General features: G+C 35.3%; 1 protein-coding gene across 4 annotated transcripts in view; it reads left to right on the top strand.

Moving 5' to 3' along the window:
- The window catches only part of LOC126720323 (proline-rich receptor-like protein kinase PERK8), a 30,869-nt gene extending 17,886 nt beyond the window's left edge, over positions 1-12,983 (top strand). The window contains exons 1-3 of one of the 4 annotated variants that reach the window (XM_050422654.1): positions 8,736-8,929; positions 9,325-10,329; positions 11,215-12,983. In XM_050422654.1, coding sequence (XP_050278611.1) covers positions 9,372-10,329; positions 11,215-12,752 — 2,496 coding nt within the window. In that variant the 5' untranslated portion in view covers positions 8,736-8,929; positions 9,325-9,371 and the 3' untranslated portion in view covers positions 12,753-12,983. Of the gene's footprint in view, positions 1-8,735; positions 8,930-9,324; positions 10,330-11,214 lie in introns of those variants that run through there. The other 3 variants (XM_050422657.1, XM_050422656.1, XM_050422655.1) reach the window with 3 other exon arrangements.
- The last annotated feature ends 1,881 nt before the right edge of the window (positions 12,984-14,864 follow it).

Below are 14,864 nucleotides of genomic sequence, written 5' to 3'. Positions count from 1 at the left end.
ATTTTTGCACTGCTCTTAATTGCTTGCATGTCCAGGTGATCATTTACTAATTAAATGTTCATTGTAGTCATTTCTTAATGACTGTTCATTTTTGATCAAGTTATATTATGTTCTCATATCTCTTGTTTATCTTGGTCGCATTTTACTTGCTCTTTATACATGCCTTGTATTCTACTTGTGTCGTATTTAATGAAGCTATTTGTTATGTGCAAGTGTTTCGGGATACAGGTGTATATGGTTCAAGTAATTCACAAGTTTTAGATTTTGGTGTAAGTGAGTTTTGCTTCTGTTCCCAAACTCACATTTAAGTCTAGAGTCTATTTAGAGGTTTTGCCATGGAATAGCCAAAGGGGGAGATTGTAAAGTTGTGATTTCCAGCCTGTCATTTCGCAAGTACTTCACGAGAAAGGCCATCTCATGAGATACCCGTAAAGCTCTCTGTTTGAAAAAAATAAAGAGTGCTATCCTAAATTCTTTTCTTAGACTATATATACCCTCATAAACCATGAAATTGTAAGGAGTCTTTTCCAGAGAGAAAAACCTAGCAAAACACTTGAGAGTTAGAGATTGTCATACCCACAATCAACTATACAAATTCTCTTGGTTTTCCTTTACTCCTACCTCTCAATCTTCATATCTTTGAGAGGTTCTTAGCCCAAACACTTACCTCACTCATTCCAAGTGTTGAGAGAAGTTTTGGTGCCTATGGGAAGTATTGGAAAAGGCCATTGAGTGCAGATGCAATCGGGTGGAATTGCTGGATTCAGATAACTAGTGAAGACAAGACTCCAAGAAGTCCGTTGATAGCAGGAGCTTAGAGGGCTCAAATACATTGGGTAAATTAGGCTTGGAGTGTTTTCTGATATTCATGTACTCCAACATATTCATTAGTGGATCGATTTCGACTTGGAGGGTCGTGGAGAGATTTTTTGTTGAGTACTTCAGTTTCCTCTTTGATAACACGTCTCGGTGTTATCTTGTGTTTGCATCTCTCTTCCCTACTGTTAGGACATATGTGATTCACTTGTTAGGAACATATGTCACTATTTTATGTAATTGGCTAATCCTTTGAAAAAATGCACTTTACTTGTATTTGGGTAAATCTAGGATGTGTTTAATGCTTCAAGAAACCTCGTTTCAAGTTTAAGTGTTAAAGCCATGAAAGTCTGTCCAAGATTCAAGTGCAGAAAGTGCTGTTCATTAAAGCTCGACAGCTAGCCATCAATCGTGCCTTGAAGAGCTGTTCTAGCCCGTGGCTTGATAGTAGCTTGACAGTAGCTTGACAGATAGGCATTTGTCAAGGTTTATGAAAAACAGAGTTTCAGGTTTATTTTGACTCCAATCCGTGATTGTATATTTGAGCTTTCTTTTCTCACAACCCTAGACATATAAATGGATTATTTTAAAGGCCGTCAAAAGTGGGGTAAGTTGCATAAGTGTTGAGCGAAGTTTGTTCAAGCCAATTGTGACCGGAGACAGAATTTGCCCTAGTTCATCTTTCTTGTGAAGAAATTGTTATGTTTGTACACCGTAGGGTTTTGTAACGAAGGAGCTTTTTGATTTTCATCGTGTGATGAATTGAAGAACTTTGCAGCCAACAACTTTCTCTAGTTGGTGATTGAAGTCGCGTACTAGGATCCGCGCAATTGGTTAGTCACGTACTGGGAGTCGTGCATTACAAGGAGAGACTGTCACTCCAGAGCAAGTCCAATTGGGTATTGGAGTAAGGGTTCAACTGTAAGTTGGTATGAGGTACTGAGATTCCTTTGCTTGTAACCGCTTGTTTTGATAATAGTGGATTCTCGGGAGTGGTGACCTTAAAATCACCTGGTGGGATTTTTGTCGTGTAGGTTTTCCTCATTTGTAAACAAATTATCATGTCAATTTATTTTCTGCTGAATTTAGTTTAATTGGTGATTTGTTTGTGCAGCCAGACATTTTGTATGTTAAATTGATTAATTAATAAACTTAACTAATTAATCAATTAATTCATCACAAGGGGTCAATACATTTTTAGCCTATCACCTACTCTTTAAGCTTTACAATTATTGTCATTGTACTTGCTTATGGCTTAGAGTAGTATTATCGGTGTATTGCACATGTTTTACTCTTGTTCTGCACTTAGATAAGTTAAAGTAAAAGCAATTAGGCCGTAATTTAGATTGCTTTATCAATTCTGTTTTAGATTATTGGACAAAACTTCCACACATACATTGTTTGATAATAAGCTTGAATTGGTAATTTGTAATTTGGGGGTCAAAATATTCATAGGTGTTTTACACACTATTTGAACATTCAATTTGTATCAGAGTAGATATACTTGTTGTGGTTTAAATACCTAAGTGTGATCCTTGACCCCTTATGTTTATTTGCTATGGATAGTACTTTGTATGCCTCTATGCATGTTTTGGATGTTGATGATTATAACATGCCACGTATTTATGAAAATGCCTTTATGAGTGTTTATCCTTATGATTGTGATGACATGTTACTTGAATCATTGGGTGTTGTTGATATTCCAACTGACAAACTCTTGAAGAAAAATGCTAAGAAGTTTCAAAAGAATTTGAGCAAATTATTTGGTGAAAAGGATGATTTGATTGCTAAACTCAATAAATCCAAAAAATTCTCTTGAAAAGCTTGAATGTTTGAATATGGACTTGGATGCTAAACTTGTTTTGTCTAACAAACTTGTTGATGAGCTAAAATGTGAAAATGAATCTCTTAAGATGCATGCTAAGTGTTTGATTGCTGAACATATTTCTAAAAAGGATGAAAATATTTGTTGCAATCATGTTGTGGTACCTGATTTTGTGCCTATTGTGTGTTCTACCTCAAGGGACAAATTAATGTACATTCCTCCACATAAAAGAAATCAAAAGGTGGAGAGAAAGGTTATTAAGTCAAAGCCTCCATTTAGGTCTCAACCTAAGACTTTGGATGGATCTAAGTTTGTTCCAACTTGCCACCATTGTGGTGTGATTGGTCATATAACCTCAATGTCATAAGTTAAAGAAAGAACAAAACTATGTTGTTAGATCCCTTCCCAAAAAGCCTAGTGGACCTAAACACATTATTTGTCATCATTGTGGTGCCTTTGGTCATCTTAGATCTCAATGCTCTAAGTTTCATGCTTTTAAAAGAATCAAAAGAAAAGAGAAACTTAAACTTCTTGGAAGTTGTGCTAAAAAGGGTAAACTGGATTTGAGTGAAAATAGTATGTTGTTAAAGAAAGTGTTTAATACTCTTAACTCCTTGTCTATGCACATCTCCGGTTCTCATTCTTCCAACCCTCATCTCACTTCTCATGAGACACTCATTCCAAACAATCGTTCCGTTTGGAAGAGGAAGGGTTCCTATGGTTGAGCTTTTTCTCTTTTGGTCCTTGATCTAATTTTTTCGATCTTTGTAGGACCCTTCATGTATTGAATGTCATATCTTCATGCATTTTGTGCATCTTGCATTTCTTTGTATGCATTGCTTTTGTTTTTATCTTACTTTTATGTTTTAGCTTTTGTGTGAGTAAAAAATCCAAACCACATAAAAAGTGAAAAATATAAAAGGTTTGATCGTATTTGTTTGAGCACATATCACATGTGTGTTTAGCCTTGTACCTTCGTACTAATGGCTTTGTGCATTTACAAGCTTAGCTTATTCTCTATGCACTTATATCTTTGTAGGAAAAATCATGACATCCATGTGTGATTGTTGTAAATCGATTTTTAAGCTTGTCATGAATGATTAGTCAATAGTCATGTTGGTTTTGATATATGCGTAGACTTATGCCTATATCTCTTCCCACTCTTTTATTTTTATTTTTGCTTAAAGAGGTCAACAAATGTAAATCTCAAAATGAAAAGAGATAATGAGCTGCAAAAACCGTCGCACATACTAGTATTTGACTAGGAAAAAGGGAAATCGACTTTTATGAAAATGTATGATGTCCAAAAGCCAAAGGCTTGTTCATCAAATTGAAATATCAAAAATTTTAGGCATCGATCTAAAAAAGGAGATGTAAAGATTCAAAATGATCAAATGTTATGAATTGTAAAGAAGCCAAATAAAAAGTTTCAAAGATATGTAATCATTTTCTTGCGAGAGGTCATATATGTTCATTTCTATAATTGAGATAGACCGCTTGACTTAGTACTAGTTGTGTATGACTTGATTGAATTGATCATTGAAACTTCACTCTAGACTAAGGACTATTCCATATTTGATACACACACACAACACACATTCCCAATGTTCAATGAATGTCTTATTTATTTGTTTGATTGTACTTGTTTAAATGTGATGAGTGTGTGCTCAACTATATATGGATCAATCCAAAAAGTTTTTTCTTTTTGATCATTTTATATGTATTTGGAAGTGATTTTTATCATTCTTTGTGTTTATGTTTAGTATTTACTTTGTTTTTCATTGTTTAAGCATGTTTTGTGTTGAAAAACAGGTGTCAAAATTTTTGCCTACTCAATTTGGCTACTATCGCGAGTAGCAAGTTTTGGCTACTCATTTTGGTGACTCGCCCAGTCGCGAGACCCAGTAGCAAGTTTACACAGAATGGTTTCGCGACTTACTCGCGACTCATATCACGACTTGCCAGTTGCGAAACACCCAGAAACAACTTTTTAAAGAGCTTTTCGTGGGAAACCTGTTTTAAACCACTCCCATTCTCTCTATAACCCCTCTTTCAATATTTTTACATCAAAACCCAATCAATTTGAATAGTTTTTCATTCCATTAACTTCTCTAAGGTAATTCTAAACTCTTTTATTTGATTTTGATCCTTAGATTATGGTTTGGAGAGTTTTTGTGCTCTTGGTTACGATTTTCATCATAGGGGTTGGGGAAAATTCATTTTTGTTAAATTTTTGTATGGGATTGGTTTCTTTTGATGATTTGCTTTGGATGTTGGCCCCTTTTGGCAAAAAGATCATGTATTAAGGGTGGATTTCATGATGTTCATGCATTGCTTTACATTGTTGTTTATAGTGTGCACGTTAGGTGTTTGATAAAATGCCTCTTAGGCATTTTCTCACTTGTTTGGACTCCGATGAATACCAATACAATTCATAATATTTGATCATTTTGAATCAATACATCTCATTTTGAGATCGATGCCTGAAATTTTTCATATTTCAATTTGATGAACAAGCCTTTGGCTTTTAGGCATCATACATTTTCATAAAAGTCATTTTCCCTTTTTCCTAGTCAAATACTAGTATGTGCGACGGCTTTTGAAAAACAAGGAAATTGATAATGTTCTTGGCTTTGAGGATCTAGAACAAGATTTCACTCACTACAAGGACATAATGCTCTTCGTAAAGACGGTTCAATTCCATATTGGTGGTGTTAGAGAAGGGAGATGTCTTAACACAATTGCTTTTCCACCGGATTTGCGATGCCTTACATACATCATGATGTTCAATCTTTACCCAGTGAAGAAGATGACCACCATCAACAATGCTAGAGTCATCTTTCTCATGGAGTTTCGGGAGAATACCTACATTAACATTAGTACTCATGCATTCTCCATCATTGCCGATGAAACAAGGACAACTTCAAGGGCAAAGCTTATTCTCCCTAGTCTACTCATAAGGCTCTTTCGTGTAAAAGGTGTGGAAATTACCCAACATATCAGCCTCATGCCTACTCCTCTGGCTATCAATGCTCTAACAATCGCAAGGATCAAAGTTCGTCTTCCGGGTGATGAAGAGGAGGGTGATCCAACACAAGGAGAGCCTATGGACACCGAGATTGAAGCGGAAGGACAACCCTCAACTTCACGAAGTCGTGGTAAAAGGACCAGAGCCTCATCATCTTTAGAAGTGGCTCTAGATGAATTTCAAATCATTCTTGAGAGGATTGACGGCTTGCGAGAAGTCCAAAATGAGCACTCTGACAGGCTGACTACCATTCAAGAATAGATTAACTTGCTTGCAGCTAAGTTTGATAGCTTCACTGACTAGCCTTAGCCCTTTTGCCATTCCGGTCAAAAATGGGGAGTAGTTGGAGTAGCTCTTAAGAGGGAGAAACTTTATAAGTTTTTATAGTTTTTATGGTTTTTGTTTTGATTTAGTCTCTATTATGGGTTTTCATAGAACTTGTTTTAGTACCTTGGTTTGGTTTTTAAGTACTCTATAACTTAAGTACTTGGTTTCAAAATATTTGGACATGGTGTGTTATGAATGCTTGTATTCTTGAATGTTTTAGCTATTTAAACTATGCTTTATTATGTACCTTTGCTTTTGTAGCTTAGTACTCTTAGTTAATGTTATGCATTTTCTTTAGTACCCCTCACTTGTACCCATGTTGGATCTTGTATCCTTGATGCAACTACCTTTGTGTTGTTGTATCGGTTGTGTGTTGGACATGCAAATGATATTTTGCATTGAGCTTATTTTCTTGCATGTCCAGATGTTCATTCCTTATGTGAATGATCATTGTAATCACTATTTATAGTGATTGTTCATGTTTGGTCAAGCCATACTTTATTGCTATAATCTTTATTGCTTGATCGCATTGTACTTGTTCCATATGTATTTCAAGATTTATACTTACAATGATTGTCTTGTGTTATTGTTTTCAAGAAAACTTGTTCGTTTGGTTCAAGAGCTTCACAATTTCTAGAGTTAGGCATGAGTGAATTTTGGTAATTGATCCCAACTCACATTTTAAGTCTAGAGTCTGTTTTAGGGTTTTGTCACGGAATAGTCAAAAGGGGAGATTGTAAGGTTGAATTTATTTAATCATGTGTTGGCTTTATTCCGTGCCAAATTTGCTTGTATTTTAATAATTAGATATCCTGTATTTAGGTGGGAATTATGTAAGGGTTGTGTGTAAGCAAGATGTGTGCATACAAAGGAACCTCGTGACTGGATCTCGCGACTGGCAAGTCACTAAAGTGGCACACGTGTGAAGTATGTAGGGAACTGAAGGGTTACGACAACTGGAGCACTACAAGACAAAAATGTACAGTCTAGCTAGGCAATTAGCTCGCAACTCGTTCCACTCGCGAGACTAAGTCCCCAGAATGCCCTGTTTGGATGAAAACTAACTTTTCACTTTCCTCACATACACTACTATAAATACCTTTATACCCACAAAATGTAGAGAGCTTCTAGAGAGAATTTTGAGAGAGAACCGTAGAGAAAAACAAGATTGACTCATCCACAATCTTTATCATTTGATTCTCCAAATTTTTCTACTCTCACCCTCTCCATTGACATATCCTTAAGAGGTACATTTGCCAAATCCGTATTTCACCATACCCATATCAGTGAGAAGGTTTTTTGGTGCTTGGGAAACGGTTTGGAGATGACCAATTTACTTAGTTGATGCAATGGGCTTATTGTGGGATTCAAAAGCTAAAGAAGACAAGGTTAGGTATAACCCTGTTGGAGCAAGAAGCTTGGAGAGCTTAGATGCATTGGGTAGATTAGGCTTGGAGGGGCTTCTGCTATTCATGTATCCTAACTTCATTCTTTAGTGGATCATTTGACCGCTTGGAGGGCGGCGGAGAGGTTTTTCGTCGAGTTCTTCGGTTTCCTCTTTCATAACACATACTGGTGTTATCTTTGTGTTTGTATCTCTCTTCCCTTACTCTTTGCCTTTTAATTACTGTTGTGTTTGTGATTAATGATGGTTTAGAGAGTTTTACCAATTTGGATATAGCTTATATTCATCATTCCGCACATATATTGTTTGTATATAAACTTGTGTTGGTATTGTTAAAATTGGGGGTCTAAACATTCATCGGTGTTTTACACACTAATTAAACTTTCAATAATTATGCAGAAATAAGAAGATAGATGTTAGTTGCTCAATCCTTCTGGTCAGGATGGGAACATATTTGTAGTACTGAATGGCCCCCTGTTAATTTGGAATTAGATATTAGAGATCAGTAGACCATCTCTAGAACATAAGCTATAGCCCTTTTAGAATTCATGTAGCCAATTTGTGAGGTTTACTCTTATTAAAATAAGGAGGTTTATAAAAATGTCACCCTTGATTTTAAACTGAGTGTGAATTTGATCCTTGTATTTTTTATTTAAACAATTTAACACCTGCACTTTAGTTTTGTAACAAATTAAACCTTTTTACTAGCACTTCCCATTAAAGACTAGCACATTTAAACGTAATATATACACATTTCTTTCTACATCATCAGTAATTTTGATTCAGAAGTCTGATTGATGCCAATTTGGTACCATTGTGAAGTTAATCTTATAAGCTTTCCAACAATACTTTATTTGCACTAATCCGAGGTCTGGAGGGCCCTCACAGAGCTGCCCAAAGTTGGTGGCAAATAAGAAATTGCAGAAAATCATTAGAAAATTGGAAAAAGAAAATTGTAAGAATTTTATTTATTTATGGATAAAAATTTAGAAATTTATAACTTGCTTAACAAACAGTTTCATCAGCCGCCAAAGCAGATTAAAAAACAGCACTGTACTTCCTATATCCATATGCCCACATATTCAATTGACTAAAGTCGGATTCCTTGAACCTGCATGTGAATTTCCTCAGTGAGATGGTCAAACGGAGCATTTGTAAAAAATAAATAAATAATTAAAGCCATCGAAAATCCCAATTTTTTTTCATAGAAGTTAATAGCCAAGTGGAATTCTAGAACAAGATGTGAATGGTCTCGGCAAGTAAATTAGCCAAAGTCACATTTTTGACTCACAAATAAAAAATAATAGAGCTACCAAACGTGCTTTTATTTCTTCTGGAAAGTGAACAGGGCAAGAGAGTGCATGAGAACTGTATCTTTGATGAAACTTCCAAATTCTTATAAATTATGAATACCAACACACCATTATGATATGCAATTTTTTCACTCTCTCTCTCTCTCTCTCACTCATATTTATCTCCCAGAATTTTATGTCCAGGATCAGTACGTGGAAGCACCAAGTTGATCCAAGTAAGTTTCAAAGAATTTCGAGTTAGACAAGAATATTTTAATTTTAGTATCTGAATATATAATTGCAGCTTATTTTTTTTGTTAAAGAATTGAAACAAAGCAATAAGGATTCTCCTGAATTTCTTGTACAGTCTGCATACACAACAGTATTTTAATTGTTATGGTATACAGTTTTTGTTAGCAAGTAGTTATCGTGCTTGTCTACAACTGTCATTGTGTAATTAACCAACAGGTTAAGTTAGTTAGTTACGTTTTACTGTGTAACCAATTTTTATTTTTATTTTTTTTGAGAATCAGTGTGTACCCAATTTGATTACTCTGTTCTTAGAGTGCAGAAACAACAAGAGTTGTAAGTTCTTTTGCTTATTAATGAGAATAAGATATTTTCTTATCAGATTTCGATATATTGTCAAAGCAGTAAGTTGAAAACACTTATATTTCAATGGCTTCGACTTCAACTTCTTCATCCCCTTCACGAAGCTCATCCATCTTGGATGATCCATCAAATCCTTTGTACCTGCACCATGAAGAAAGCCCTAGTGCTATGCTTGTGTATCAAACTCTCGTAGGAGAGAATTACTCAACTTGGGAAAGATCAATGCGAATGGCACTGATTGCCAAGAACAAGTTAGAGTTTATTGATGGCACATTGACTCTCTCATCTCCAATGGTCAAAACATCATTGGCAATTCAAGCTTGGATTCATTGCGACAAAATGGTTGCTTCATGGATCCTCAATTCTGTTTCTCAAGAAATTGCTACAAGTATAGTCTATAAGGACACTGCTCATGAAATCTGGAACGACCTTAGGGAAAGATTTTCACAAGCAAATGGAGCACGAGTTTTTCAATTACAGAAGGATATTGCTGGAATTACTCAAGGTCAATCATCAATTAAATCATATTTCACTCAATTGAATGTGCTCTGGGATCAATTGCAAAAATTTCGACCTTTTCCAATGTGTTCTTGTGGATTTTGCACTTGCAACTTAGGTCAGAAACTCAATGATCTTCAGCATCAAGATTTAGTGATGCAATTCTTAATGGGTCTTAATGACTCCTATGCTCAAGTTAGGGCACAAATTTTGTTGATGGATCCTCTCCCACCCATCAATGAAGTGCACTCTTTGCTAATTCAAGAAGAAAGGCGTTGTAGTGTGGGAAACAATTCATGTCCTCATGTGGAATCATCAACCCTAGTTACTAAGGTATCTTCTTCTTCAGGAAACAAAAATAACAAGAACTCTAAAGGGAAAGAAAAGCTCACTTGCAATCACTGTGGAATGAATGGTCACACTGTTGACAAGAATTCTAGTTCTGCATCTACTTCATTTGCATTCACTCAGGAGCAATGTCAACGGTTCTTGGCTATGTTGGGAACTAACTCCACTTCTATGGCAGGTAATTTTCCTTCTTTGCAGAACTTTCATAGTCCTGATTTCAGTTGTGATTTGAGGCATTCGGTATTTTCTGAAAAAAAAAAAAAAAAAAAAAAAGTGGTTAGTAGACATGCATATGAGGGAGATACATTGGTTGTGGATACCAGGGCTACAAATAACATTGTGCATTCTGTAGCTCTACATACCACTATCACATTTGTTAAGCAGTGTGTTGTGGAACTTCCAAATGGTGAAATAGTTATGTTAACTCTCATAGGATCTGTTAGAATTTCAGTCCACCTTTTCCTTGAAAATGTCCTACGTGTGCCTACATTTTCCTTCAATTTATTATATCTTAGTCTGCCTCCTCAAAAAACTCCTATGTTGTCTTGTCAAACTATCAAATTTCTGCTTCATGTAGGACCTTATATGCTGGAGGCCAATCGATGTGGGTGAGGTTCATAATGGACTTAACTTGCTGCAAAATTCAAATTCTCAAACACTTGTAATTCTATTCTTCCTTCCTTTCATCTTCCTGTACACAAATTCTTTGTGAATTTTACTTTAAACTCTAGTGACATGAGTAAGCTGTGGCACCTTAGACAGGGGCATCCCTCAAATTCTCAGGTTTTGTGTTTAAGGGATGTACTACCAGATGTAAATGCCACTTCAAATAGGACTCGTGACATTTTTTCCTCATAAACAACAGTAGTTTCCTATGCTACAATTTTTTTCTTTTTTAAGTATTTACTGTGCATATCGCGGGCTTGTCCATGTATAACTATCATATTGTAATTAGCAAATAGGATTTGTACTCTTTTGAGTATAATAACAGAGTTATAACTTCTTTTATTTATTAATGAGAATTAGATATTTTCTCATCAGATTTCGTCATTTTTGGTTGCAGAATTTGTAGCCAACAACTTAGAATTTGGTAATCCAACAATTAGTGAGGAAAGAATTCCATCACTCGTAGAGTCTTCATTTTCCCCATCAGCCAAGTTGGAGTCTGTTAGTTCTGTATTGAATGGAACAAATCCAATTCCAGCCAACAACTCTGACACTGATGCTAATGGAGCAAGAAGTCTTTCCATTTCATTACTCTTCCCACCTGCCATGTCTGAAATTGAAACAGATGATAGTTGTTCAGAATCTAATGAAACACCTCGTGCAGCAGCACAATTCTCTTATTCTATATCGTCATGCTTCCCACCAGGTAGGTCTGAAACAGACAGTAGTTCTGAAACTGATCCTTCCAGCACAGCAAGCCCTGGACGTACAGCAACCTTCAAAGAGATTCTTAAGCCGAAGAGCAGTAATAATTCAAAATCTAACCGAACACCTCCAAAATTCTCTCATTCCAAAAAAAATGACATTTTATCATTATTTTCCACAGCCATGTCACTAACAAACAGTTCCAAAAGACCTAGACACACAATCCTAACAAGAAGATTCAAAGGCGTAGAAATTATAGTTAGGGAAAAATTTCCTTTGAAAATGCTACTTGAAGCCACTAACAACTTTTCAAAAGATTGCGAGATTGGAAAAAATGGCTTTGGCTCACTGTACCATGCCATTTTAGATGATGGCCGAGAAGTGACTATTCATCGTGCTGAAATTTCAATGTCTGAGCAATTTGTAAATGAATTCCTACGTGGAGTGGAAGCTTGGTCACGACTCGAACACAAGAATGTTGTTCGCTTATTGGGATTTTGTGAAGATGGTAAGGATGGCTTATTGGTCTACGAGTACTTGGGATATGGTACCCTTCATTGGCATCTTCACAATCCTGAAAGTACTTCTCTAATGTCATGGGCTGCCCGGATTAAAGTGGCACTAGACATAGCCAGAGGCATTGAATACCTACACGTGTATGCAGTACCACAAATCATACACCGCAGTATCAAACCGTCTAACATATTTCTAGATGCCATGTTGACTGCTAAGCTGTCTAATTTCAACTTATCTATGGAAGCCCCTGTGGACGATTGGTCTGGTTATGAATGTGAAAGGCTGGTGGACACTCTTCGGTACACGGCGCCTGATTACTTTATTGCCAGTTTGGAAACCAAAGTTGACGTGTACAGTTTTGGAGTAGTATTGTTAGAAATGTTGTTTGGGTGCAAGGTATATCATGCAAATGAAAATGATGAGAAAAGGCTTGTAGTTGATTTTGTAGCGCCATACATTGCCCAAAAGGAAATTCACAAGATTTTGGACCCAAAAGTACCACCACCTTCCCCATTGGAAATGGAGGCACTGGCAAATGTTGCATCCCTAGCATTGGATTGTGTAAGTAGAGAACATGTACTTCGCCCCTCAATGTTTAAGGTTGCAAACAGCATACAAAGTGCCTGGAATGGGATTTTGGAAGGGCAGGTAATTGCTGACAATTCAATTGCATGCAATTGTGAATCCATTAGTGATGCGGAAAGTGAATTTTAAGAGACTGGCAGAATATCTTAAGAGAGTTGTAGCGCAAAGAGGGCACAAACGACAGGGAGCAACTCCCCGCTGAGGGATATAGGAAAGTTGTTAGGAATAGTTGTAATAGCTAAATCTATTTATTGTGTTTTTTATTTTTATTTTTATTTTTTATAAATAAATCTATCTGTTGTTGCTATTTAAATTTTACATATCAGGTTTATTAGTCAAGCCAATTCACTGTTGTTTGCTTGTTGGTATTTGTCGGTTGATCATGTTATTCATTACTCTAGGAAAGTTTTAAACTTAATTATTTGCTTGGGATATTAGTCATGAAGGAAATTCAAGACCAGATTGCTCTTGGACACTAAATAAATTGTTCACATATCTTGTCTGACGTTAATGGAACCGTTATCTTGGTATGATGCTCTTTTTTAAATAAAAAAAATTAAAATTAAAATACTAATATTATGTAGCAATAAGGTGGATATCATATGCTCAATTCTTCTGATCAGAGAGGGGAATATATTTGTAATATTAAATGGCTCATCTTTTAGTTTGGAATTAGATATTAGAGACCAATAGACCATCGTTGTTGTATCCCTTTCATAGGCTAGAACACAAGTTATAGCCTCTTTTTAAGTCTTTGGCATTCCTATAAACAGTTTGTGGGGTTTACCCTATTAAAATAAGGGGGTTCATACAATTGTCACCCTTGTGATTTTAATGTGAGTGTGAATTTGATTCTTGCATTTTCGATTTGAACGATAACCACATGCACTTTAGTTTTGTCAAAATTTAAACCTTTTATTAGTACCAGCTGATGTGGAGGATACACTATGATGTGCATAGACATGTTTCTAATAGTGATGTATAGGATTTAAAACCCTCTCCCCCAACTATCGAATAATCAAGAAAAAAAAACAAAAGGAAAAGAAAGATATGTATAAACATCAAAGTTTAATGCTCAATCATATACCATAGAATTATTATGAAACCATCAAATTAGATAATAATACATCATTAGATACCAAAAAGATAATGTTGGACAGAAGAAAAAATTATGAGGAAGTATAGAACTAAACCAATTGGTAAGAAAAAGAACAACAAAATTTGTATTTGAAGACGCAAGAAAGCTGATGTGTGGTAAGATAGCTAACTTATCATTTAGTAAGAATAACACACCTCATTTCATCCTTCTTCAAATCTTGCTTATATGACCTTGGAAATATTGTAATAGCTAATTTTGTAAAATCAATATATATATATATATATATATATATAGATATATATAAAAGCAAATATCTCATGCGAAAAAGCATGACGTTTTCCCATGTAGTGCTTTATTAGAGCAAATTTTGCATTTGACCTTCCACCTCAACTCTTAAAAAATGGAATTTAAACATCTTCTTTGAATCGAAAGAATGGGGGTTATTTAATTGCTTCAATAAAAAACATTGAACCAGTTTACCTCTCTCTCTCTTAACTGTTTCAATTCCCACTTAAATTTAATGTAGACAATCGTATTTCTTTATAAATCAATATCTATTTTTATCTTTTCCCTTTAAAAAAAAAAAAAAATCTATATCCATCTATAACCTTTGTAACTGGCTGAATTGGTGTAAGTGTTACGTGGAGAATAACACAAATCCCATTAGATACTTGCCCATCAATCAATCATATATATATATATATATATATATATATAAAGAGCAGAGCCTTTCTATCTACAATCTTCCAAACTCCCTCATTAATCGTCACATTTACTCTCTCCAATCCCCAACTCTCTTCTCTTGATGTCTCTTAGCATACCCAAACCATTCCTCAATTACACAAACCTATGGCTTTTCAGCTCTTCCTATTCTGCAAATCAATCTCCTCTCTTATGGTATTTGACATACATTTGGTCATACCCTCAATCTTGAATAAATGACTTCAAAGGGTTTCAAATATACCACCGATCGAGGTGCTCTCCATGCTTTTCATTGATTTCACTAGGTTCATAAATTTCTCTATCTCTCCTTCTCTAAAAATTCAAATTTTATGCTCTTCTCTTTCTCATTCAATTTTTGAAAAAAAAATAAAAACAAAAATGATCAGATTATGAGCTTCTTTGAGAGTCTCAAGGATTCT

The sequence above is a fragment of the Quercus robur genome, chromosome 4 (assembly GCF_932294415.1).
Source record: "Quercus robur chromosome 4, dhQueRobu3.1, whole genome shotgun sequence".
Classification (NCBI taxonomy): Eukaryota; Viridiplantae; Streptophyta; class Magnoliopsida; order Fagales; family Fagaceae; genus Quercus; species Quercus robur.
Note: the sequence above shows the minus strand (reverse complement) of the source record. Positions and strands in the feature narration are given on the sequence as shown.